This window comes from Mixophyes fleayi, chromosome 1 (genome assembly GCF_038048845.1).
Source record: "Mixophyes fleayi isolate aMixFle1 chromosome 1, aMixFle1.hap1, whole genome shotgun sequence".
Taxonomy (NCBI): Eukaryota; Metazoa; Chordata; class Amphibia; order Anura; family Limnodynastidae; genus Mixophyes; species Mixophyes fleayi.
In genome coordinates, this window is record NC_134402.1 from 213882622 (window position 1) to 213907296 (window position 24675).

At 40.8% G+C, this 24675-nt stretch overlaps 1 protein-coding gene and 1 long non-coding RNA gene across 3 annotated transcripts in view; one reads left to right on the plus strand and one right to left on the minus strand.

Moving 5' to 3' along the window:
* The window catches only part of LOC142149706 (uncharacterized), a 716201-nt gene that overhangs the window by 168335 nt on the left and 523191 nt on the right, over positions 1-24675 (minus strand). The gene's annotated exons all lie outside the window — the stretch shown is intronic.
* POLE4 (DNA polymerase epsilon 4, accessory subunit) lies at positions 2837-12785 on the plus strand. Of its 2 annotated transcripts, none has more exons than XM_075204940.1 (4): positions 2837-3210; positions 4464-4548; positions 5813-5854; positions 12487-12785. In XM_075204940.1, the coding sequence occupies exons 1-4, from the start codon at positions 2947-2949 to the stop codon at positions 12498-12500; spliced, it is 405 nt and encodes a 134-aa protein (XP_075061041.1). In that variant the 5' UTR covers positions 2837-2946; the 3' UTR covers positions 12501-12785. The 2 variants fall into 2 exon arrangements, with proteins under 2 accessions (XP_075061041.1, XP_075061048.1); XM_075204947.1 differs by having other exon boundaries at positions 2842-3183.

Genomic DNA, 24675 nt, shown 5'->3' on the forward strand with positions numbered 1-24675 from the left:
GAGTGAGATCTGTTCCACTTAGAGAGGAGTTCCAGCTGAAACTCCCTCGCATGGAACTAGCCAAACTGGACCGCCTCGAAAGTCAATACCAACTTGCCCAGAATCTTCATGCAGAAGTGTACAGAAGTCTGTCTGACAGCCAACAGAGACCTTCTCATGTTTTATAAGGCCTGAATTTTGTCTGGTAAGAACACCCTGTTTGCGGATGTTTAAGAGGAAATCCAAAAAGATCATTCACTGAGATGGAACCAATTTGGACTACTTGAGTCTGTGCTGTCACCTGAACATGGGATAGAAGTACCGTTGGCGACTACACCTTGAAGAGAAGATCGTCCAGATAAGGAACGATCGCCACTACCTTGGACCTGAACAGAGTCGCCATGACCTCTATGATCTTGGTGTAGACCCGTGGGGCCATAGTGAGGCCAAAAGGATACTCCCTGAACAGATAGTGTTCTGACTAAATGGCATATCTTAAAATAGACTGATGACCTTCCTACATGTAAATATGTGTCTGTCAGGCGTCGTCCACGCTGTTCCTCCGCTATGCGGGGATGGAAGCATGAAGGGTCTCGGCCGGGGCGCCCAGTTGCTTAGCAACAAGCGCGCCGTGCTCCCAGCTTCCTCCTGTCGGGCGAATGCGCCCTGATCCGTCTCGTTGCTAGGCAATGGGACGCTTCTGTCGGCACGCAGCGAGCGTGCCTGTCCGTTCCTCCTCCTGTTTCCTCCAATCCCTGCTCCTATTTAAACCTGGCTCTGGTGCCATTAGGGTGCCAGAGTAACAGGTTTCTGTCTCCAGCATTTCCTTTGTGGCTGATTATTGGATTCTGACCCGGCACTTCTGACTATTCTCCTGGATTGTGTATTACCGTTGTGACCCGGCTTGCTGACCATTCTTTTGTTTCCTGACCCATATTGTTACTGCGACCTTGGCCTGTTTTGACTACCCGTTTGGATCCTCCTTTGTACGTTGCATTCCCGATTGGCTTTGACCCGGACCGTCTGACCCTCCTTACCGCTACACAGGCAACTGGCTAGTAAAACCGCGACCTGCGTGCTCTGTGCAGCGAAGTCCAAACCTCCTTGCGGGGGTCCCTGGCGAACATTAGGGGTACGTTAGACTCCGCACCTGCTAGTTCAGTAGCGCTAATACCGGTTAGTGGCCCTCTAAACTCAAGTCTACGGCTAAGGCCTGACAGTTTACTCTGGCCATGACAGATGGTACGAGTGAGCCCTCTGCTCGTGACCTCCTCCTCCTCCATTTGGCCCAACGGGTTGAACAGCAGGAGACGAACCAGACTCAACTTCTCCAGTGCATCCAAGGGGTGCCTGGACTCCCTGCAAGGTCCTTTGAATCCTTCTCAGGCTACACCTCTGGCCGCACCTCCTCTCAGTGCTAATGCCATAACTTCCAGGAATTTTGCGTATACCATCTCCTGAGAAATATGACGGTAATCCTAAAGCTTGTCGAGGATTTTTAAATCAATGTTCCATCCAGTTTGAACTTGTCCCGGAGAATTTATATTTCCGATAGAGCCAAGGTGGCCTACATCATCTCCCTCCTTTCTGGACAGGCTCTGGCTTGGGCCTCCCCTATGGGAGCGGAACGATGTTTCTCTTCACAATGCCTCTACGTTTATCGAGAATTTTCGTGAAGTATTTGATGAACCCGGCCGAGTGTCCTCTGCTGCCTCTAGTCTACTCGCCCTCCGGAAAGGATCTCTCTCTGCAGGGCAGTATGCCGTTCAATTCCGGACCTTTGCCTCCGAGCTTGAATGCAACGATGAAGCTTTGACAGCTATCTTTTAGCAGGGGTTATCTGACCCTATTAAAGATACACTTGCTTCCCGAGGCCTGCCTTCCAAATTGAATGATTTAGTCTCCCTTTGCATCAAGGTGGACATTCGTCAACAGGAGCGTTCTTTGGAGAGATACCAAGGCCGTCGTCCTTTCCAAATAGCTCCTCGTTTTCAGTCCCCGGTTCCTCCGGCAGAGGAGCCCATGCAGATTGGACGCTCCCGCCTCTCCCGGGATGAAAGGGAACGTCGGATTAAGAACCGTCTTTGCCTATATTGCGGGGAGTCCGGCCATCTGCTATCTACCTGTTCTAAGAGGCCGGGAAACTCCACCTCCTAGGCGATAAGAGGGAGGTTGTCCTACCCTAGACAGTGATATAACACGATCAGTATAGTATAGGGTAGCGGATATCAGAAGGATAATTTTGTCCTCACTTAAACTCCTATATAGCAGCATATTTCAGCTATCAGCTATTTAGAGGGGAGCAGTAACAAGAGGCAATATGGGAGAGATCTCTATTAGTAATAGCTATAAAACTTATTGAACCTATATTGAAGTATCCTCAGAACAAGGTAGTAACACATTTTATTTAACCCTATAATTGCCACTGTCTATAATATTAGAAGCGCATCCAGAGTTTTAATTCCCATTATTTCATGTACCATCACACTATATTTCGCATATTTTAATTTACAAAGTTTTTATATTATTTCTAATAAAAGTTATATTTTAGATGTATCTAATGTTCTATAAATGAATTCATTACTGACGATGTGCGAATTATAGTGCACCTAGCAAAAAACTTCTAGTCTTTCTTCCTAACTGTATTCAACATAAGTTATTGGTAGCACCCCTCATATATTGGAATAGAATTTTCTAGGATTTAAATGTTTTGAAGGGTTACCCCTAAATCAGTGCGATAGTATAATTTCTTTTCTCAGCTACACAGAAACAAGAAGATTTGCAGCACCTTACTTAACTATGTACCATGTGACTGCTGAAGCCACACGACCTGGGGGATGATCTGTCACAGTGACGTCTGAATATCTTAGCTGAAGGGGATCTAGCCACCACCACCGCCTTCTGCCTAATCTTGTCAATTACAAATCACGTGGTATTTTCCCACGCTTGTTGTATTATTGTTGATTGATGGCTGCAGAGAAGGCGTTTGTGGCGGACGCCCTTACACCAATTGAGGCTCCCGAAACCGATAGTAGCAGTAGACATGCGGTACAAGAACCCGAAAGTGCATCGGTGCCTGCACAGCAGGTCGCCTCACAGAAGCTGGTTAAATTGCCCATGTCTCGGGTGAAGGCGCTAATGAAATCGGACCCGGATGTGTCTCTTGCCAGTCAGGAGTCTGTGTTCATCATATGCAAGGCTACGGTGAGACACTGGGAAGTAATAGTCACGGTAAAATGATTAAGTCCCCTCTTGATGTGGATCGACGGATAATGTTTACACGTTTCATCAATGTTTACTTTATAGATAAGTTTATGCAACCTATTGTACTCGTGTTGCAAGCAGTGAGTAGGTTCACTTTTTTGTTTTCTGGCACCCTAGTATAATCTCCGCATACATGTCATCCAGACTTCTTTTCATAGTTATGTAATACTATTTGTGTATTTTGCAGTTGAAATAACCTGGATTGAATGTTAATTTAAAAAAAAAATTTTTATTATAGTAAGTGACAGTTGCAAAACTGTCAAAAGCAGTAGAGTAGTAAAATGCTCTTTTCATTTAGAATAAAACACAAACATTAGGCTTGTATTGAAGGGCCATGAAACATTCAAGGAACATTGGGGGTCATTGACATAGGACAGAACTTGTGTGCTGCTGTACCCTCTTAAAATTATGTCTTCAAAAATGCTCCACTACTTCCAAATGATCTTGCAAAAAAATAATATATATGTGTGTGTTTCAGACACAAGAAGGAATGCCTTTCAACCAGTGGAGAGAGGGTGGGTACAAAGTGGCCTCCACTGGAAGTGGCATTTAGTTTATGTATTTTAAATTCCTTGGTTTTTTTTGTTTGTTTAAATGCCCATCTGGTGGTGGGGAGGGAGCTGATGGCGGCTCCCAGATCCCAGACAGAAACCAGCTTGCAGACCAAGCCGAGGAGCTCTACTCCCACGAGATGTGCAAATCATGTGATACTAATTGCTTCTCTGCTCTCTATACAAGAATTTCCCACCCTGATGGATGTCAGCATCAGCTAAGCATAGGTAGATACAGTATGCATTTTCCAAACAGGTCCCCACTTTCCAGGACACAGACTAGAATCCAGTACCAAGTTGCGAAAACTGCAATAACACTTAGGTGAGAGCAGTACAGTTTTAATATATGTCAGTTTTAGTGTCCAAAAAAGTGTGACCACACCTCCAGCATGATGTGGCCACACCCTCTTTAGTGTCACTGTCATCGTGGCACACAATCTTTTCCCTGCTCATCTACAGAGGTGGGCCCCAAAAATTTGTTGTCTTAGTGGCTATGCTCCCAACTGCCCTTGTTTAAACAACATTGCATGCAAGATTTGTTTACTCTACGGTAGACTCCATATTTCAGTGCATGTATTCATGATGTATGTTATGTATACAATCATGACTTTTCAATGCAGATATGAAGTGTGCAAAGTAAATGTATTGTGTATTTCTTTTTAAATACAGGAATTATTCATTGAAACAATTGCCAAGGATGCATATATATATGCTCAACGAGGAAAGAGGAAAACCCTGCAGCGTAAAGACCTAGGTATAAATGCATTTACATTTTTGTTTTTATTTTCAATTAAATGTTTTTTTGTTTGTTTAATTTGTTTGCTACAGTGCTTTATCTTCATTATATCATTCTGAAAAAACAGCCACAGAATTTTATTGATAACTTCGTTTTTAGTGATAGTCTGGTAATAGAATTTACCGAGAGTGGGTGGTAGTATAAAGAATGGTGGTGGGTCCCAAAAAACCATGTGGTTAATGGTTAAAAACTCTAATTTTACTGTAAAATGTGGCCATTGTTCTCAAACAGTATTTCATAATATTATATACAGGTCTTCCTCTTTTATATAGCCAGATTAGAACACAGGCCTAAACTGGCATTATAGCGAGGACGGTGTTCTAAAGATTGACCTATTATGGGATTAAATAAATTTGAAGCAGCAATCCCACATTGCTTATTTATTTTTCGTTAAATAGCTGGTTAAGTACATTTTAAGCATGCATCTGTCAATTTTCTAAGTTGTCCTCCTACAAATCATTATCTCCTTTTCAAAATCTCTCTGGAGAGAAAAGAAGTATGGTTGACAGTTGGTCTGGCACAGGCTCCTACAACACACATGCAGCATTTCATATGAAGGCAGATGTGGCAGTCTTGTATTTACAGAGAAAACTGAGCTCGAATGGGCATTCTGAATTCTTTATCTTTACCACATCTTGTCATGAGACTGTGGTTGCAATGGTAGTCACATTGTGACAGTGAAAAATCTGTCATTATTAGCAGTCTGATTAAAACAAATTGAGGAAAAATGTAACTTTCAAGCTGCTTTTTATAGTCTGCCACAGTGATTTACGTTTAAAAAAAAACATAAAACATTTGGTAGACAGGCATAGCTATGAAACACAGTTGTGCCTAGCAGTGCAGATAAGATGATCTTGCCTTTCAAAATGTGCTTTAAAAGTAAGTATTTACAAAGCATCTTATTAAGTGGGAGGATGTTAATATAAGCAGTATATGATTGGCCACTTGTTCAAAAAATGAACATCTCGAAGGAGCAAGCACAGATATTTTTGGTAGCTGCATTTGTTGGAAGTGTTGGACATAATCTTGGATATGTTTGCTTAACCCATGCCTAACAATATAATTGACATTCTTGAAGTCTGTCAATTATAGATGTATGATTTTCTAAAGTTTAAATAAGTGACCAGAATCTTCTGAATAGACTGATGGTAGTAGCTTGATGTTTGGCTGCTGTCAGGGTATATTAAATATATGTACTGTTACATTCATATTTGTGTTTCAGATAATGCAGTAGATGCCATTGATGAATTTGCATTTTTGGAAGGTAAGAAAGCTTCATACTAAATTGATTAGTTCATGGTTTTGCTTTTAGTAACCTAGATATAATAATACCTGGATGTCATATAATCCAATCTATTACCCCTTATACATATATCCTTACACACACACACACACACACACGGACACTTGTAGTCTTTATTTATTGTTTTTGTGGCCCTGTGTTGTTTTTGGGTTTGTTTGGGGGTGGGTGGGGGGGAACATTTGTTTGTTTTTTCCATTTCTGCTTTTCTTTTTTCCCCAGTTGTTGATTGTCCCTCACATATCTTCGATAATGTTGCTGTAGCAATGTGAGTTTGTGTCCCCCATAGTGTTTTTATTTTCTGTTTAACGGCAGTTTTAAAAAGGATAGTCACTGGAAAGAGCTGCATAATATGGTTGTGAAATAAACATAAATAATAGATTTCTAAACATTCAATTGGTGCAATTATCCTTGCATCCACATCCACAATCATCCTTCCCTAGTCTATTTAAGATATTGCAATCTTAGAATACATATGTGTGATAGGATGGCCCGCCTATGCCACCCTGTCTGCTGTTGCTGGGAACCGGTTGCGCTTACTCTGCCACTGTCCCTTTCGTTATCCCAAATGCGCCCTCTTGCCCCAATAGGGAGGTGCTTACATGTGTTGCCACCACTGGACTCCTTACCGGCATCCAGAAGCGGGTATCTTCAGGGTGACTGACGCTGCTAGCGTACCCTGTTACTGGTCTACCTGGGCTGGCACCCCTGACCTCGTCCTATAGATCAGGGTTGCTGTAGATGGATCCCCCCTGGCCTGTCACACTGGCCAGAGTTGCTGGGTTACTGACAGAGCGGTGGTGCTGGGTCCAAACCTCAGAACAGCCGGGAACGGATTAGAGTTGGGGGTAATCTGTAGGTCACAGGTTAAAGGCACCAATTATCAGGTCAGATGAAGGCACAGCTTTTAATACAAAACAGAGGTGTTTTTTTTTTTTTGTTTGTTTTTATACACATTTGAGACTTGTCTTAGCAGCAGGTAATCCATCCCCCTGTCCCTTTAACCAATCTGGGCTGATCCATGCAACCTGCATGTGAATCAGACCAGAGAGTTTAACACCTTTAACATTGCTGCTAGTGGCAGGAGGTGTATGCTTTCCCCCTGTCCATGAGCTGCCAGGGAGAGTGGGGGCTCAGCCCACTCTCCTCCCCTGGTGCCTCTCTGTCTGGGGCGAGAGATTTATATTTTAAATCTCCCGTCCAAACTGACCTCCAGGGATCCTGCTCCGGGGTCTGGCTCTGCTCTCTGGCCGATAATAGTACCAGGGGAGAGCAGCCAGATCCTGGGACAGCAGTCCCTGCCCTGTCTCTAGTTGAAGCTATTGGAGCTTCAACTAAGGACTTGGCTTCCTGGGACCCCCAGGAGGCGGTGCACCTCCTTGACCCATTTGCTTCCAGGATGCTGGTTAAGTCCCTCTGGCAGCTACTGAAGCTGGCTGACTTGAGGGTTGAAGAGGATCCAGGGCTGCCTCTGCAGCCCTAGCACAGGGTAACTATCTTTATTATACATAATCACTTTATTACATTTAAAATACACATTTATACATTTAGTTACACTCCCAGAGTCTAGCGCCGGGGTTTAAACCCTATTATGCTGCACCCATTTTTAGTAATACCCCCTTCAGCGCCGGGTAGTAACCCTCCCGGTGCCGGAGTCATTTTCAAGATTAATGAGAAATGCTACTTTTACCTACCTGTTAAATGTAATCGGGGACCCGGCCACAGTATGTATGTTCAAAAATACTTCCTAGAAGTTATGTGGCCCAGTATACCACCTAGGGCGAGGTTTCTACCTTGAGGAGATCATATGTATATGGCGGTAGATGGCTTCCAGATCTCAAGTAAACCCTTTATTTGGCAAGCATTAAAAACCTTGTCTACTGCACTATATTCATACACCATATAGGGATCAATATTGGATCTTTTGAATCAACTGACTACTGTAAACATTTAGATGTTGCTTGAGAACCCCTCTGCCAAGGAAAGGATACAAATTTAAATATTATTACATAAAGTAATACTTGAGGGTAACATTGGCAAATAAAGAGATATATTATGAAGCATAACACCTCAGCCATATACTGACATTATGCTCCCCTCCCCAGCTTAAGAGTTGGGTCCAAATTGCAAAAGATTAAATATGAGGTAATTGTCTTCATTAACAGACCTATGCAAGACAGACGGCTATCTCTTCAATGTCATCTATCCAGTTTTTGCGCCATATCTGGGACATACGCAAATCTCTAATGAAGGGGGTGGGGATAATTTATACTAACGCCCCTCTAGAGTGCCTCAAGTTCTGCATATATATTGCAACCTGGGTATACACTTTATAATTTATAGGGCTCGGACTTGATCCTCACTAACATACCTGACCCAAAAGTACCATTATCCCAGTGACGGATCCTAGAAGTAGCGGGCTTCTTGTGGCCGCACCCTATGTACATGTACATGTGCCTTGTGGCTGAGTGGCAGGCAGAGAATTCTGCCCAGCCACTCTGATTGTGGGTGGGCCTCTCAGTCGCCAGCCACATGTATGTGGTATGTGGCTGCAGGCAGTCGGCCCCTGCTAGCAGTCAAGGAGGGGGCGGGGCCCACTGATCATAATAACTGTGCCCCGCCTTAGCAATAATTCTAGATACTCTCGGTGTAAAAACTCAAACACTTAGATCGTTTAGATCAGGAAACATTTCCTGAATTCTCTCCCTAACTTCCTCAAAACCTTGCAGCATTCAATCAAATTTGTCTCTACTTTCCATCTCGCAGGGGCCTTATCTCAATTGATAATATGCTACTGGGCTCAGAGAACTCTCATCTCACCCTCTCCCCAGAGGAAGACTTGTGAAAAGAGTTTTAAGACAGAATAGCGAAAAGCTTAGTCTCCTTATCAACGAAAATCTAAAATATATTACATATGGTATCTGGTGTCTACCAGATTACCTAATATATTCCCAGTATCTGGTCCTCAATTTTGTGATTTTAGGCATACAGTCTCGGTCATCCACCTGTAGTGGCCTTGCCCTGATGTTGGTGAATTCCATCATCTTACAGAGAAGATACTAAACACATAGACCCCCAAAAAACCTTTCTTATTAGACCTATCATTCCTGGGTGTACACAAATATTTAGATTAGCCTTTCCAATCTTGAATGTGGTAAGATGTAAAGTGGCCCGATCATGAAAGTGAAGTTACTCCACTGGAAGCATTTAAAAAATCAACTCTGCAGAAAGCTTAAATTTCTAGAGTTTTTTGCTAACTTAGGAGCCTTAGGATCTCCTGTAATAGATCACTGTCCTTTGTTTCCCAACAGTTGCTCACCTCTTCTACTGCCAGAGGTGAAACTACCATTGGTGTGGCAGGTGCCTTGTAATGGGGCCCGCTGCATAGCAGAAGCAAAGGGTCAGGGGCCCCGGTACATGCCTCGCTGCACTAGGGCCCACATCTCACTAATTCCATCTCTGTCCACTGCAGTTGCGCTAACATTGTACTGTGACTGGAGATTTAGCATTGTTATATTTGTGCAAGGAGCAATCATTGCTGTTTCCTACTTTGTAGATTGCTTTACGTATTTTAATTCCTCAAAACTTGTATGCTTTTTATTAGAAAACTGTGATTGCTACTTTAGTCTATTTACTGGGCTTTAGTTGGAGATTCTCCCAGAAACCTCTGGGAACTGTTAACGCTGCTTTTAAGGGGGTAATGTAAGTATGCGGCTATGTACACTGTACCTTAGAAAGGATTGGACAGTGTACATAGCCGCACACTTACATTACCCCCTTAAGAGCAGCGTTGCCTATCCCACTGACGTCAAGTCCTGCCGGCGTCTTCCTTCATTGTGATTGGCTTCACAGAATAGTCGTCATGGATCCTTGTCAGGAAGCAGCCGTCCAGACTGATGATGTCGGCACCTTTAAGCCGTACCACACCCGTTCCTGGTATGTGGTTTTTGTTTTGTTTTTTTAAAAGTTTTCTTTTTGCAAGGTCAGAATAACAAAAAAAAAGGATTGGCAACGTGAATACACTTAAATAAAACAATAATAAAGAGAAATTCACAACAGATTATCAAATCTACGACCATCGTAGAGCATGTAAGTCAACCGAACTAGTAGAATAAGGAGTAACAAATGACCTGAGTTTTGTAAAAGGATAAAAAAGAAAAGAGAGTGGACAAAAAAAGAGGGAGAAAAAAGAAAGCAGGTAAGAAGTGACTAGATTCAACGTAGGAAAAGGGAGAAGTCCCAAGAAGAACTGAGAGGTTAGAATTGGATTAGGAAAAAAGTAAACACACCTGAAAGTGTAATAACCATGGGTCCCAAACCCTAGTGAAGGCTTTCGAGGTATTCCGAATACTACTGGTCATATACTCCATCCGTTGCGTCTGCCAGACTCTATTAATTATAGACTGCATGGAGGGAGGTGATTGCGAGCGCCAGTCTGCCGCTATTTGACAAGTCGCTTCCGAGACAATGTGTCTGATCAATTTATTTTGATGTTGGGATGCCGAGGGAGCCCCCAGAGGGAGAAGAAAAAATTTAGGTTCCAGTGGAACGTCCACCTGGAGGATTGAATCAATCCGATCTCTAACCTCGACCCAGAAGCTTGAAAGTTTTGAGCATGACCACCATATGTGGAGTAATGTGCCCTCATGGGAGCACCCTCGCCAGCACCGATCAGACGAGTCAGGAAGGATTTTGCAGAGGCGCGAAGGCACATAGTATCATCGGTTTAAGATCTTATAAACATTCTCTTTAATTCTGACACAAATGGAGCTAGAGGCAGCATTCTCATAAATCTGACCACTCCTCATCTAACAGCTCTTCACCAAGGTACCGTTCCCAGGCTAGTTCATGGGTAGTTCTAAGAGTTGAAGAGAGGGGAGCAAGCTCGTGGTAGAGTGATGATATTAGACCCTCGTTACTGGTATGTGTTAATGGTATAGTTGTTATATTGAGCTGTTAAAGCTTGCAAGATTGTCAAGCTACTTATATTTAACTGCTAGTACAGAATTATGGCCAATACATATGAAAATTTTGGTTCATCGGGTGTTTGGAACAGTTTATACGTTTGCTCCTGTGGAGATCATAGATTTATTGAATCCACTTTGTATTTTAGGAATAATTCAACTTTTGCAGATTTTTAATATAGAAAAGAAGAAATTTTATAGGAAATTCCCTAACTAGCTTACACTGTTGGTTAGAAACTTTATTTTTAACGGATTCAAATACTGTTTCATAAAGAGCCTTCTCTTCACTGGACAGGCATATAGTTTCGATCTACAAGCTTGCATTCTTCCCGAACCACATAATCATCCGACATTACTACTTTTAAATTCTGCTTTATAAAAAGCTAATAGTGCTCTGGCATTCAAACTTGCAGATGTCATATGAGCCAGTGGGAGCTGCATGTATGCTTTTCAGCATGCTATGCCTGCTAAACAAAGAGCAAAGACACTTTTGTTGTTCAGATTTGGATACCATTATGCTGCCCGCATAGTTTAATCTAGTTTCTGATCACTGAGCAATCTGGTCCAAAACCATACCGGTAGGTTAATTGGCTTCTGACAAATGGAACAAGGAATAATTGCATATTCCCTGTACAGCACTGCGTAATATGATTGACGTTATATACAAATAACAATACATTCCCATCGGTTGCAGCATCATCGGGGATTGTTACTGTGGTCAAAATTTGCTTGCACAGAGGCAGATGGCGATCATTATTGGTGTTGCTTTCGATATTGGCTAGTTCAAGGTGATCAAGTAAAAAGTGTATCTTGCCAATCTAACCGTTTCTATTGCCAGGGGACTTTGGCAAAAACTGCACCAGGCAAATACAGATTTTTTTTTTTTCCCCCCTTTTCTTGGTAGAATTCTTAGAAAATATATGTAAAACAAAAACAGACTTTTTAATTATTCTATCCAGTTACTTTTATGAACTTAATTCAACCCACAAAATATACACCTTATTTTCTTCTGCAGATTTTTGTGTTCAGTTATAACATATATGTATATAACTTGTATATAGATATTAATAATGTGTGTGCGCTTGCAGTTTTTGTTTTATTTTCAAGGACTTTTTTTTTCCCCCTTTGAGTTTTTTTTTTGCTTTTTTTATTTTTGTTTATCGTGTTAAAATACAGTACCAAAGACATCCAGTTTTATGGTGCAACATGTAATTACATGCACTACCACAAGGGGCAATGTGGCAGGGATGATCTCATTAGTCTCTTTAATACAGGAAACATCAGTGATGGCCACAGCTGAAAACAATGTAAGTGAACATTTGGTATTGCAGTTTCTATGTCTTTGGCCTCCTAACTTTAGGTCTTGGGATGATGCAGAAACTATAGCATTGCCAGTGAAAGGATAAATGGGATTGTCCATTTTTGGACCCCTGTCATTATAACATGCAACACTGTTGATTGAGTCTGTCACGTGAAGGGTTCCCTTGGGAGTTAGGGGAACCGTAATTCACTGTGCAGATAAAATTTAAAGGGTGCATACACTGAGACCTCTAGTGCTTGAGCTAACATTGTTAAATAATCGCAGATAATGCCACTTGGACTAAGATTTCATTATTTTCTTTGTATCACCAGGCACATTGGATTGAAGAAATCTCATGCACCATGGAACTATCTGATTGTGAAGTTTTGCCTAGAAGTATAGTTAGGACTTGAAAAGAAAAGTATTTAACAAAGAATGTCACCTGTGCTACAAAAAGTTTTGTTTTCCTTGTTCTGGTATATTTTTTAAAAAATTTTAACCTTAAAAACAGAGTTGCCCTTTAATTTTGTCTTGGATTAAAATTGTGTGTTTTTGAAATGCATATATTTATTATAACCACTTTGAAAAGAATTTGAGGTGGACAGTTATAATACATATTTAAACTGTTCAATTGTTGTGTTTATTTCACTCTCGACACTGAGTTTTGTTTGGAAAGAAAAAAACATTAAGCTAATGTTCTTAGATATTTTTAGAAACCTTTTGTATTGTTGTGGTTTTTGTTTCCTCACATTGCTATCGATTGTATGCTTTCAAGCTGGGCTGTCTTACCTCCTTTATAGAAAGTAAGAACAGAAATTCTCTCTGTAGTTTTAATTCATTATTTATAAACTAGTAAAGGCGGAGGTAAGAGTCTATTGCAATTGCTCTCCTCCTCCTGCTCTTGTGGCTCCTATCCCTGTTTGAGCTCCCTGGCCTGTACTGATTGAGTCACCAAGGCGATCCGGGTTGTTGGAGGAATAACGGGCCCTGGGCATCACTGTCATTTCCTGCCTTCTTCAGTGTAGCCCTTTTCGTGCCTAGCAGCCAAAGTGATTTTCAAACCTGCTTCCAGTTTTGGTGTAGTAACAGTGTGGCATCACTCCCACCTAAGATTCCTACTACCTTACAGCTGCTAGTAAAGTGATCACTCACCATAGCTGCACACAGATGTCAGCACCAAGTCTACTGCAGATTCATCACTCATATCTGTACAAAGCTCTATAAAACAAATACTAGCTCTCTTCTGCATTCAACAAGCAGTATATGCGGCCACCTAGGGGTCATTTTCTGTATCACTCTGAAACAATTATCGCCACATTAATCTTTTCTTAGATTCAATAAAAATCCACTCTTTAGGACGTGGCTTGGTGACCATTTACATCGGACCTCCACCAGGCGTCCCTGCACAATATCGGGGTAACAAAAGCACCAAACTTCAATTCATCCTCCACCTGATAGCTTTCGCCTCAGCCATAGTTCAACTCATCAACATACGCTGCCTGCTAACAACACTATATGGTGGCCCCTCCTACTAAGTGAGGCCCTGACCGTGACATTCTTCACAATGTGGGGGATCCCATGTTCCCCCACCCTATGAGCTGCAGATGCCTAGGTGCTAACCTTGCCATTCTACTCCCCTTGGCCCTGAACCATTTACAGCGAAGCAACCATTCTCCCTTCCCCACTATCTCTGCAGCTTGCTGACGCCCTGCTCTACCAGGATGCCTAGAGGAGGGAAATAAAACCCCAGGAGAAGATCTCCCCTACCTCTCCAAACAGAAAACCCCTGCCAGATCCAGCGATCATTCTGATTCGGAGCCTGATACTGAAGACGTTGCTGACTCGGCGAGACTTTCTATCCCATCTCATAGAGCTGAAAGATGTCAAAGCTTCAGTCCAAGCCCTCCACTCACTAAAAGCAAACATAGGTGGTAGAACTGACCATCTTGGACACAGAGTGGAAGAAGTGGTGACCCACCAACAATCTGTCAGAACGGATCTCCATCAAATCCGCCAAGACATCGCACAATTACAAGAAGACCAAGATAATCGGGCACGATGCAACAATATGAGAATCCGTGGAATACCTGAACAGATTAAACCTGCCCACTTGGACCTTTACCTCAAAAAACTTTTTACTCAGCTCTCTCCTTCAACTCCTGAGGAACAGCTTCTAGATAGAGCCCATTGCGGGCATTGACCCAGGATCCGTCCCAACCTAGAGATGTCATCTTCTTTCACCGTGTAGTAGTGCATTCTGAGGATATCATGAAGGAAGTTCGCCACCTATATTGTCTATTACCTTTGACAACGTTAACCTTCGCATCTTCCAAGATCTTTCCCCACTTACTCTAGCCAAAAGAAGAGACTTTAAGCCTATCATTACACTTCTCCCCCAGCGACAAATCAAATACCATTGGGGATTCCCCTTTTGCATTCTGATTTGGCATCAGGGTGCAGTGCTCACGGCCAGAACGCTGTCTGAAGCCCAAGCCCTCCTTCCAAAACTTGGAATTACTACTGATCTTCCACCTCCTTCCGAATCATCTCCTCTCCCTCCAAAGAGCAAAAAGACTCTGAAATATGTACTTGTTAGTGCAGCAGTCCATTACTAAGTTACTTATATACATGAGCTCATAAAATAGAGTTAAACCCACACAAACTATGTTTTTAAGCAAGTCATCTTTTCAGGATTTTTGTGGAGAATGTTATGGTCTATATAAACATCTGCTTTGGTCTTTACATCTTTGAAATACAGCGCAACACTTATATGAAATGTTTACATTTTATAAATTCTGATTTCCTGATCTTGACCTGGTTTTTTTGTTTCCTGGAAAACAAGAGGGCAAAAACCTGTATGTGGAAACATTACATGTAAGTGAAAGAACATTCCTTTGCTACATGCCCTTTGAGCAGGATATCAGGGAGAAGACTAAGCAAACTTTCACATGCATTTGCTCATATACACTCTATAAGTGGCTATAACTGTGACGGTATTAATTCATGAAACATGTAATTGCAGAAAGTGTTGAAATTTATTGGTCAAGAAGTTATTGTAAACACATCTTGTACCCTCGCACACACACAGAAAGTGTAAAATACATGAATAATAATGTAATTTTACTAGTATGATTTTCCATATGCACCGCCTTTGAGCATTAACATACAAGAAATAGTTCATTCCATCTTTATTATTTTACAATGCAATGATAGGAATTAACCCATTGGGGAAACCCCCCCCCCCCCCCCCCCCCCAAAACATTTCATAGTGTTTATAATACAGTTTTGAAGAATTAGCAGCTCCCTTCACACCTTTTAGGGGTATTGTTGCTTAATCATCAACTTTGCAGGCCCATTGTTGCTTATAACTACAGCGTTACACCTCACCTATAAGAAGTGCTCTGGCTTTTGATTATGGTCTGCTGTGTTTAAACTGTTGCCCCTGGAGTCTGATCTGTGCAAGTACAACAGCTTTTTTTTTTATACTTTGGGGTATATATTTTCTAAAAAGATGATCTTTTGCTCCTGATGAAGTCTTGGGTGTTACAAGACGAAACGCGTTGAGCGATATCCAGCGTTATTTCTACTACCTCATGTGAGTGCTTTTTATTACTTTTTTTAAAAAATTTTGTATACATATTGAATGATCCCCTTTTTTTCCAATCTTGTGCATTTTCGCCACGTGTATGAGGCTGGAATTATGAAGCTATTGATGTTGCATATGTCTTAAGTACCTAGACGTGAGATCTACATGATTTTTGGTACGCAGATTTTTTATTATATATTTGCTGCACTCATTTGGGTGTCCTGTACATGATAATCTGAGACTACAATCTCAGACACTCCATAGGATTGTGGGGTATTTGGTGAACGGCCCTTACCAATTACATTTCAGTGTTACACTATGTTTGCTCTTTCCATATTGTGTGACTGATTGGTGGAGATTTGGAGGACTACAAGTACAGCAGAGACTGCTCCATTTTTTCCTGGAGACCCATTGCTGCTTACCTTACGGTACGCATACTATTACGCATTTCCACCTTGTATATCTGATATTCCACTTAGAGGCGCCCTGCCTGTTCTTGTATTACAGCATTGCATTCGTCCGGACCAACCATCTGGTTTCAGGCTACTGAGGCTGCCACTCGTAAAAGAGTCAAGTGATTTTTATGGATTGTATATGTGGGACTGATATTACATTATTCTGATTTGAAGTTGTCACGCTGTGGTGATTAGCGCCAGATATATCTTCTATTTCGATTTTATATATATATATATGTGTTTACCCCCGTGCATGATACTCATGCATTCTAGTCAAATCAAGCTACTTGAGGTGTTAAAAAGGTTCTTGTCATGCATTTGGGCCTAGCCCAGGCCTCCACAGGGGAAGAGCGTTACTTCCCGACGCAAACGCCCTTTTTTAACGTTGTTAAAATGAAAAATGTTTGTTTCCCGGGGAGATGTTAGGGCGGGGCAATTTAGGCCCCGCCCCCTTTCCGACTTCTGCGGCTGCCGAGGGCTGCACAGTATGTGCAGGTCCGCTCGGCAGTGACAGGCAGGGACAGTGTGCTGCCGGGCAGCACACTGTCACTGCCAAACGGACCAGCACATACTGTGCAGCCGTCGGCAGCAAACCCCTGCTAGGGGGGGGGGGGGGGGGCGATTGCCCCGATCGCACCCCCCTGGATCCGCCACTGTACACATGTGTGTTCATGAGGTAAAATTACCTCACAAAAATTAGTTTGACCCCTCAACTCGTCAATAATGTCAGTATACCAAATTTCAGCCCTTTTTGAGGTTTTTTTCCCACACACACTAAGAATTTAGTAGGTCAGTTAACCCGTGCATGATACTCATGCATTCTAGTCAAATCAAGCTACTTAAGGTGTTAAAAACTCCCCATTGTCACCCCTGGCAACCACCAACCACTCCCAACTGTCACTTCTCCTTCAAGAAATATATAGGTCAGTGTATAACTCTGCCCAGCAGGTGGCGCTGCAGCTTGTTTTTTTTTTTTCCCACACACGCAACTAGCCATTTATATAGTAGACAAGTTAACCCGTGCATGATACTCATGCATTTTTTTGTCAAATAATGTCAGTATACCAAATTTCAGGTCATTCGGATGAGCCCTTTCTGAGAAAATAGATTTCCACAGACACACACACACACTAACACATGCCCCTACACATGCAGGGGCGGATCTAGAAAATGTTTGTTCCCCGGGGCGATGTTAGGGCGGGGCGATTTAGGCCCCGCCCCCTTTCTGACTTCTGAGGCTGCTGGGGGCTGCACAGTATGTGCAGGTCCGCTCGGCAGTGACAGGCAGGGACAGTGTGCTGCCCGGCTGCTCTGATTGTGTTTAAAACACAATCAGAGCGGCCGGGCAGCACACTGTCACTGCCAAACGGACCTGCACATACTGTGCAGCCGTCGGCAGCAAACCCCTGCTAGGGGGGGCGATTGCCCCGATCGCACCCCCCTGGATCCGCCACTGTACACATGTTTGTTCATGACGTAAAATTACCTCATGAAAATGAGTTTGACCCCTCAACTCGTCAATAATGTCAGTATACCAAATTTCAGCCCTTTTTGAGGTTTTTTTTTCATATATATATATATATATATATACAAGGAACAGGGCGCCACAATAGTGTAATACCGTAATATGATGTATACAAACGACACTGTAAAGGTAGAAGAATAAGGTGTGATGAAAAAGGTTCACACTAGAATCATATATTATGACTTACATATTACACTTACATAAAAACATTATAAAAGTGCATCTGATTATCTACTTCCTGATGAAGTCCTATTAATCTGTGGACGAATCGCATTGAGGATTTGTGATGCAATTCGGATATATTGGTATCAACTTACTGGAGCTGCTGTGGTGACTGTACACCGTTTGGAGAACCTTGTTACATGTCTCTTGAAGCAAGCATACCATAGATGAGTAGCAGAAAGGAAACCAGATAAGCCCTTTTATGATGTTTTTATGTAATTGTGATACTTACTTTTAGAATAATAAATTCTGTAATATACAGTATTACACTATTAGGGACTTTTTTCACTATGCATATGGCTATGAGGTCCTAGCTACATCTCTAGAGTTCCTCTCACTACGAGAATTGCCAGTACTGGAATTATCAATTGAAGTTGGAGAAATGTCTCCAACTTCAATTGATATACAGAATTGCCTGATATACAGAATTGCCAAAAAGATATTTTATCCGGTACGCATATGCACTATTAGAGGAGATTCCACTTGGGACTGCATGCAGTGTCTATACGCGAGTGTTATATCTACTTACTCCTATATGTATGTTTCTGTAAAGGAGTCATAATATATGATTCTAGAGTGAACCTCTTTCATCACACCTTATTCTTCTACATTTACAGTCTTGTTTGTATACATCATATTACGGTATTACACTATTGTGGCGCCCTGTTCCTTGTATTTTTCTATAGATTCTCCAGATCCATCTGTTTTTGGAACTGGCAGCCGTCTGCAAATAGGACTGTGTCTCTTTTATATCTGAATAGTGGACTCTATGTACAGTAGTGGGTTAAGCGCCCTCCTTATTATCTGTTGTTTGTACATATACATATATATATATATATATATATATATATATATATACACATACATACAAGTTAACCCGTGCATGATACTCATGCATTCTAGTCAAATCAAGCTACTTAAGGTGTTAAAAAGGTTCTTGTCATGCATTTGGGCCTAGCCCAGGCCTCAACCACCAACCACTCCCCACTGTCACCCCCGGCAACCACCAACCACTCCCAACTGTCACTTCTCCTTCAAGAAATATATATTTTTTTTTTAAATCTTTATAAACACTTTTAACAATTAACAAATTAAAAACATCTTAGTATACCAAATTTCAGTCCTTTCTGAATTTTTTTTCCACACACACTAAGAATTTAGTAGGCCAGTGTATAACTCCGCCCAGCAGGTGGCGCTGCAGCTTGCTTTTATTTTTTCCACACACAGACAGACTAACACACGCCACTAGACATTTATATTATAGATATATATATATATGTGTGTGTATATATTTGTGTGTATATATATATATGTTGTGGCAAAAGCCCGCTACTGCAGAAGCACACGCGAACAACTTCTTCCTTTTTATGTAGTTTTATTGTCAGGATGGTAAATGTTTTGACACCGTACAGATTTCACAGCATTTCTTGGAGACCCTAAACACTAGCTAGACATAGCTCAGCTCTCTCAAGAACAGCCAGCTTCCCCAGCGTTGATCTCCCTGAACAAATGGCCCAAACAAGCATTTATACATGTTACTCCTCCCCCAGCCTTAGCTTGATGGACAGGTGACACACCCACCTTCTCTTTAAAAGAAAACACCCATCAGTGGCTCTGTTTGCACAGCCACACCCTGTCTATTTACTGAGAGGAAATCATGTAAGTTAACAAACTTTAAACTACACATACGTTTTAACCTGGTTTAATCTCCACCTAGGTGCATAACTATACCAATTTTTTATTCTGTTTGTATACTTTCTCTGCCTCTTGTCAGAAAAATGCCTCCCTTTGTTACAATGTATATACCGTATATACCCGTGTATAAGCCGAGTTTTTTAGCACATTTTTGTATGCTGAAAAAGGCCCTCTCGGCTTATACACGGGTGAACTTACCTGGTGTCCGGTCCCTCAGTTGTTAAGTTCCACTGACAGGAAGTTTTGCATTTGTAACGCAAACTTGCGTTCCAAATGCCGAACTTCCTGTTGGTGGAACGCACATGCGTTCCACTGTGGGGTAAGTAAAAGGTTGAAAAAAATCTCTCTATTTTTTTTTTTTTTTATTTTTTTTTTTAACGGAGTGTCTTACCGTAAAGCAATCTTCATTTTTCAGCAGCAATGATTATGGCAACCTGATAAACACAAAGGTGCCGGAGAACTTAAAAATGGTGAAAGACAGGGAGGAGATGTAGTTACAGGATCTGGAGCCTGAAATCTCTCTAGCACTTTACAACAACAAAAAAAGGTGCATTCTTTCACAGCAGCCTCATTGACCAGAACACAGTTTATTTCTTCATCCCCTTTCTGCCACTGGAGCGCCGGCATGTGAAGATGTGTATCATGGAAGAGCTAAGACAATATGGGCTCCAGGAGGATGCACATATAATAAAGGCTGTGGCAAATATGATGCTGTATGTCCCAAAGGAGTGCAAAATAGTTTCTGATAGTGGCTGCAAACGTGTGAGAGTGACCCTGGAACTCAAGTCCTGTCAACTGACAACCCCACCAAACTGCAAGTAATAGATTTGCAAATTTCACAACTTACACACTTAATAATTTATTTGTATTTTATGTGTATACATATTCTTATTTTCCACAACAATGTACATAGGGGGTGAAAGCATACATCAAAATGACAAAATAGCATTAAACTGAAAAACACACATGATATAAAAATGCATATACAGATGTAAATAAAAAACATAATAATGAATAAATCTAAAAAAATTACCAGTAGCTGCTGCATTTCCCACCCTAGGCTTATACTCAGAGTCAATAAGTTTTACCAGTTTTTCGTGGTAAAATTAGGTACCTCGGCTTATATTCGGGTCGACTTATACTCGAGTATATACGGTGTGTGTGTATATATATATATATATATATATATATATATATATATATATAGACAAATGCTAAATTCTCATTTTTCAATCCTTTTTTTCTGCCTATGTTTAAAATTTGCTCATGTAAACTTGAAATCCAATATATTTACTTTTATTTTCAAACAGGTGATTTAAGTGATTCAATTTCACTATAGCAAAAGCCGTATGTTAGAGAAACAACATGCAATAATTATATGGAAGTCGTGTGCCATTATAAACCTATAATGATAGATTTAAAGTTATTTTTGAATATATATATATATATATGTATATATATATATTCATAAATCATAAACAAAACAGACAAAAAAGGGAAATCAAAACTTACATCCTGAGAATACATGTGGTCATGAGAAAATTGACAAGGGGCAAAGCAATGTTCAACCCTATAAACATTGTACAGGAATATTGAAACGTGTGTACATCCTTGAAGTGACATACATTTTGTCACCAGGAGTCCATTAAAAGAGGTATGTACAAATTACGGGAGAGGGGAGTGACTCTTCGCAAAGTCATCAGTGCAAAATCTATATTGCAAAGTATGTCATCAGGCCAGATCTTGTGATTCTTATGTTGTACATTTCTGCTAGTATACATATCGTTCACCAAAACTGCATTTGTGGAAAACTGGACCTTCAGGAGCAAACCAGGTAGATGCTATAATAACTTTCGCCAGAGTTGTTAGAATAAAGATATATTTATAGAGAAATCTATTCAGAGTACCAAAAATCCGCATCTTAGGGTCAAGGTGAGGTGCACCAATTACCATGTCACATATACAGTTCCACACTGCTGTCCAGAATACATACATCACTCGACATTCCTAGTGGGGCATTTGCCCCCCGGGCCAGTCCTATAGTGGGCTACCTTGGGCTGGGTCACTGGGCCACCTACATTTTTTTTTTCCTTTAAAATGTTCCTAATAGGCTGCTGAGTCGAGTCTTGCCACCCGGGCTAAAATTTGGCAGGCCTCCCCTAGACATTCCCATAACAAGTCGCAAAAAATGATGCTATTCGTCAACCCACATTTTGTGCAGTCAAGTATTTGTTGGAAGCGAATGCACGACATGGCATATCTAACACTTTTAATGATATGACTTCACGCATAAGTGAGCAGACCTAAATGATCTTCCCATTTAGATTTTAGAGTCAATAGACCAATGGGGTGCATAATGGAACTTGAGATTCAGTAGAGCGTAGATATGACTCGTCTCTTACCCATAGTCAGCAAAAGCTTCTTAACAAGAATTGGGTAGCTGAGGAAGTGACAATATGTCTCGACTGCAAGTACATCTAAAAGGCAGATTTGGGAAGGCCAAATTCTTGCCACAGTTGATCAAAGGATTTAAACAGCCCAGCGCAAACACAACAAACTTATTCCAATTATTAACTTTAGGTAATTTAAGAAATTCTTGGAGTCTACTATTATGTATAACCATTGTTATATTTTTAAAGTGATCTACTTCTAGTGATCCCACTAGTTAGGTAGTCCATCAATATGTACCTAGGTTCATTACATTTACTACAAAATAGGGCTTTATAATAGATGTAGAAAGTAATCTTAACCCCTTTGAGTAACTAAAATATTTCCAAAAAATATTTCTACTAAATTGGAATATTTCCATCAACATATCGTCATTAAAATATCCTTACTAGTGCCAAATATAAATATGAATGGAATATTTGGTATTATTGGTAATATTAGTAGTCTGTTGAATAGATTTTTATTCATTTTTTGATATCTCTTTAAATATCAGGATGTTTGTTACGATTTCAGTAGTAACGCTAAATAGTGGAGTAATAAAACAATCGGAACTATTTCACTTTCATACGAGATAACGAGTTGTATACTATTTTATCTCTCTAAGTCCTAATAGTTTCATCCTTTTGAAACTAATGTGTTAGGATATTCAATCATTTTTCACAGTCAAAATCGGAATGCATTGGAATTAGAAAATTCTTTGGATTAAAATAATAATAAACAAAATCAAAATAAAATAAAATAATACGACACTAAGTCAATATGCTATTAACGTATGATTGTAATTAAAGGTAAAAGCGATATCTAATATGAGGTGAAATCTGTTCCGTTTTGTTTAACTTAGTGAAGACACACTGAGTTAAGGTGTGCCTTTCCTATATATTAAGCTAGTTTCTGCAGTGTGGACTGATTGTAGACCTGATTACTGCCAGGTGCTTGTGTTTTCTAATTAATTAATTAAATACGTTTGGAACTATATATAATTCTGCTGAGACAGTAGGAACACTAACTCTGATGAAGTGGTTTGCTACCACGAAACGCGTAAGATAGACATCCTTGTCTAAACTTTTTTGGCACTCATACATTATCTTTGTGGACAGATAACTCACTCACTGGCTAGGAATGAAACTCCCCTCTTAACATCTCGATATTGGATTTTAAACCAGAAGCCCGGGAACAACACTGCTGATGCAGGGGGCTGCAAATATACTCTGCAAGCTGACAGGAGTCCATGAGAACTAACTCTATTCAATGTGCAGATGAACGTATAAACGGATATCTATATTGGAGAGTTGCTTCTGCCGAAACAGCATTATTCAGCATTGTACACGGAGGAACAAGTACAGATCGAAATACTCATTCAGGGTAATTATAGCAGCATGCTTCCAATTTGTTCACACTGACGGCTAAACTACAGATTGGATGATACATCCTAATAACGTCAGGATTCTGGTAAGATTATACCATATTATTACCCGTGGACTGCCTCCATTTCCATACTAGAATATCTGCTACATTGTCTCTATTGTTGTACAACATTGTTTATATTTGCCTGTTGAATTACATCTACACTAGATGGGAGTTTCAGCCTTGGAGTTTGAGGAATCAAAGCATGCTATATTATGATCGTGGAAAGAATTGAAGTCCATATAGCTACCTCTGGAACATAGTAGTTTTGATTACTATATACTTATGCAAATTGATATACGCAAACTATAAAGTTATATCAACGTGAGCACTGCCGCAAGGAGTCAATTTCATTAACAGACATTGTTCATACCACGTCGAGAGGGAACAGCTGTAACCATATTTAATTTATATAATCTTTTGTAGGTGCACCTATAGATTTAATATTGGTATTCCCACATAGAAGGTGGTCTGTCAATATATGTTTAACGAGTGCATTTTATATTATATGTTTTTAATAAATATTTTTTATATCCACACTGCAGTACTAGTTTTTTGAGGACCTGAGTCTATTGCATTGTTTTGATTTTGGTATATATTTGTATACGGGGACGCAGACCCCATGCAATAGTTCTCTGGTCCACCTCATAATCATACGCCAAAAAACACTTTGTTGATATATGAGAGAGTGTTGTAATGCATAAAGATATTTAGGTTTCACATCATCTTAAAAAGGTTAATTTTCCCCGACATAGTGGGAGGAAGTTTGGTGTTTCAGCCACTGCATGAGGAGTCATCGAATCCTATCTTCCCGCGAACGCAAGGACATGTAGGAGCACTCCAAGTCAATGCAGGCCTGTGCCAGTTCAGTATATTTACGTCTGGTAAATTTCTTAATTTCTGCTACTCATTTGATGTGCGTACCCCTAAAGAAGGCTTTAAAAGCGTCCCACAAAAGTGGCTGATTACATACATGAGCATTGTTGTTGAAATATCCTCCCCACTTAAGGACTAAATCCGAACCAGCAGCCATCGGTTGGAGCCAACCTGGGTTCAGTTTCCAAAAACGAATACCCTTATTCACCACAAAGATTCAAACAAACAGCAGAGAGTGATCAAAGACTCCTCTCGCCAGGTGCTCAATATTTGACACAAGGGGCACCAGTCTAGGAGACTGAGGTTTGTG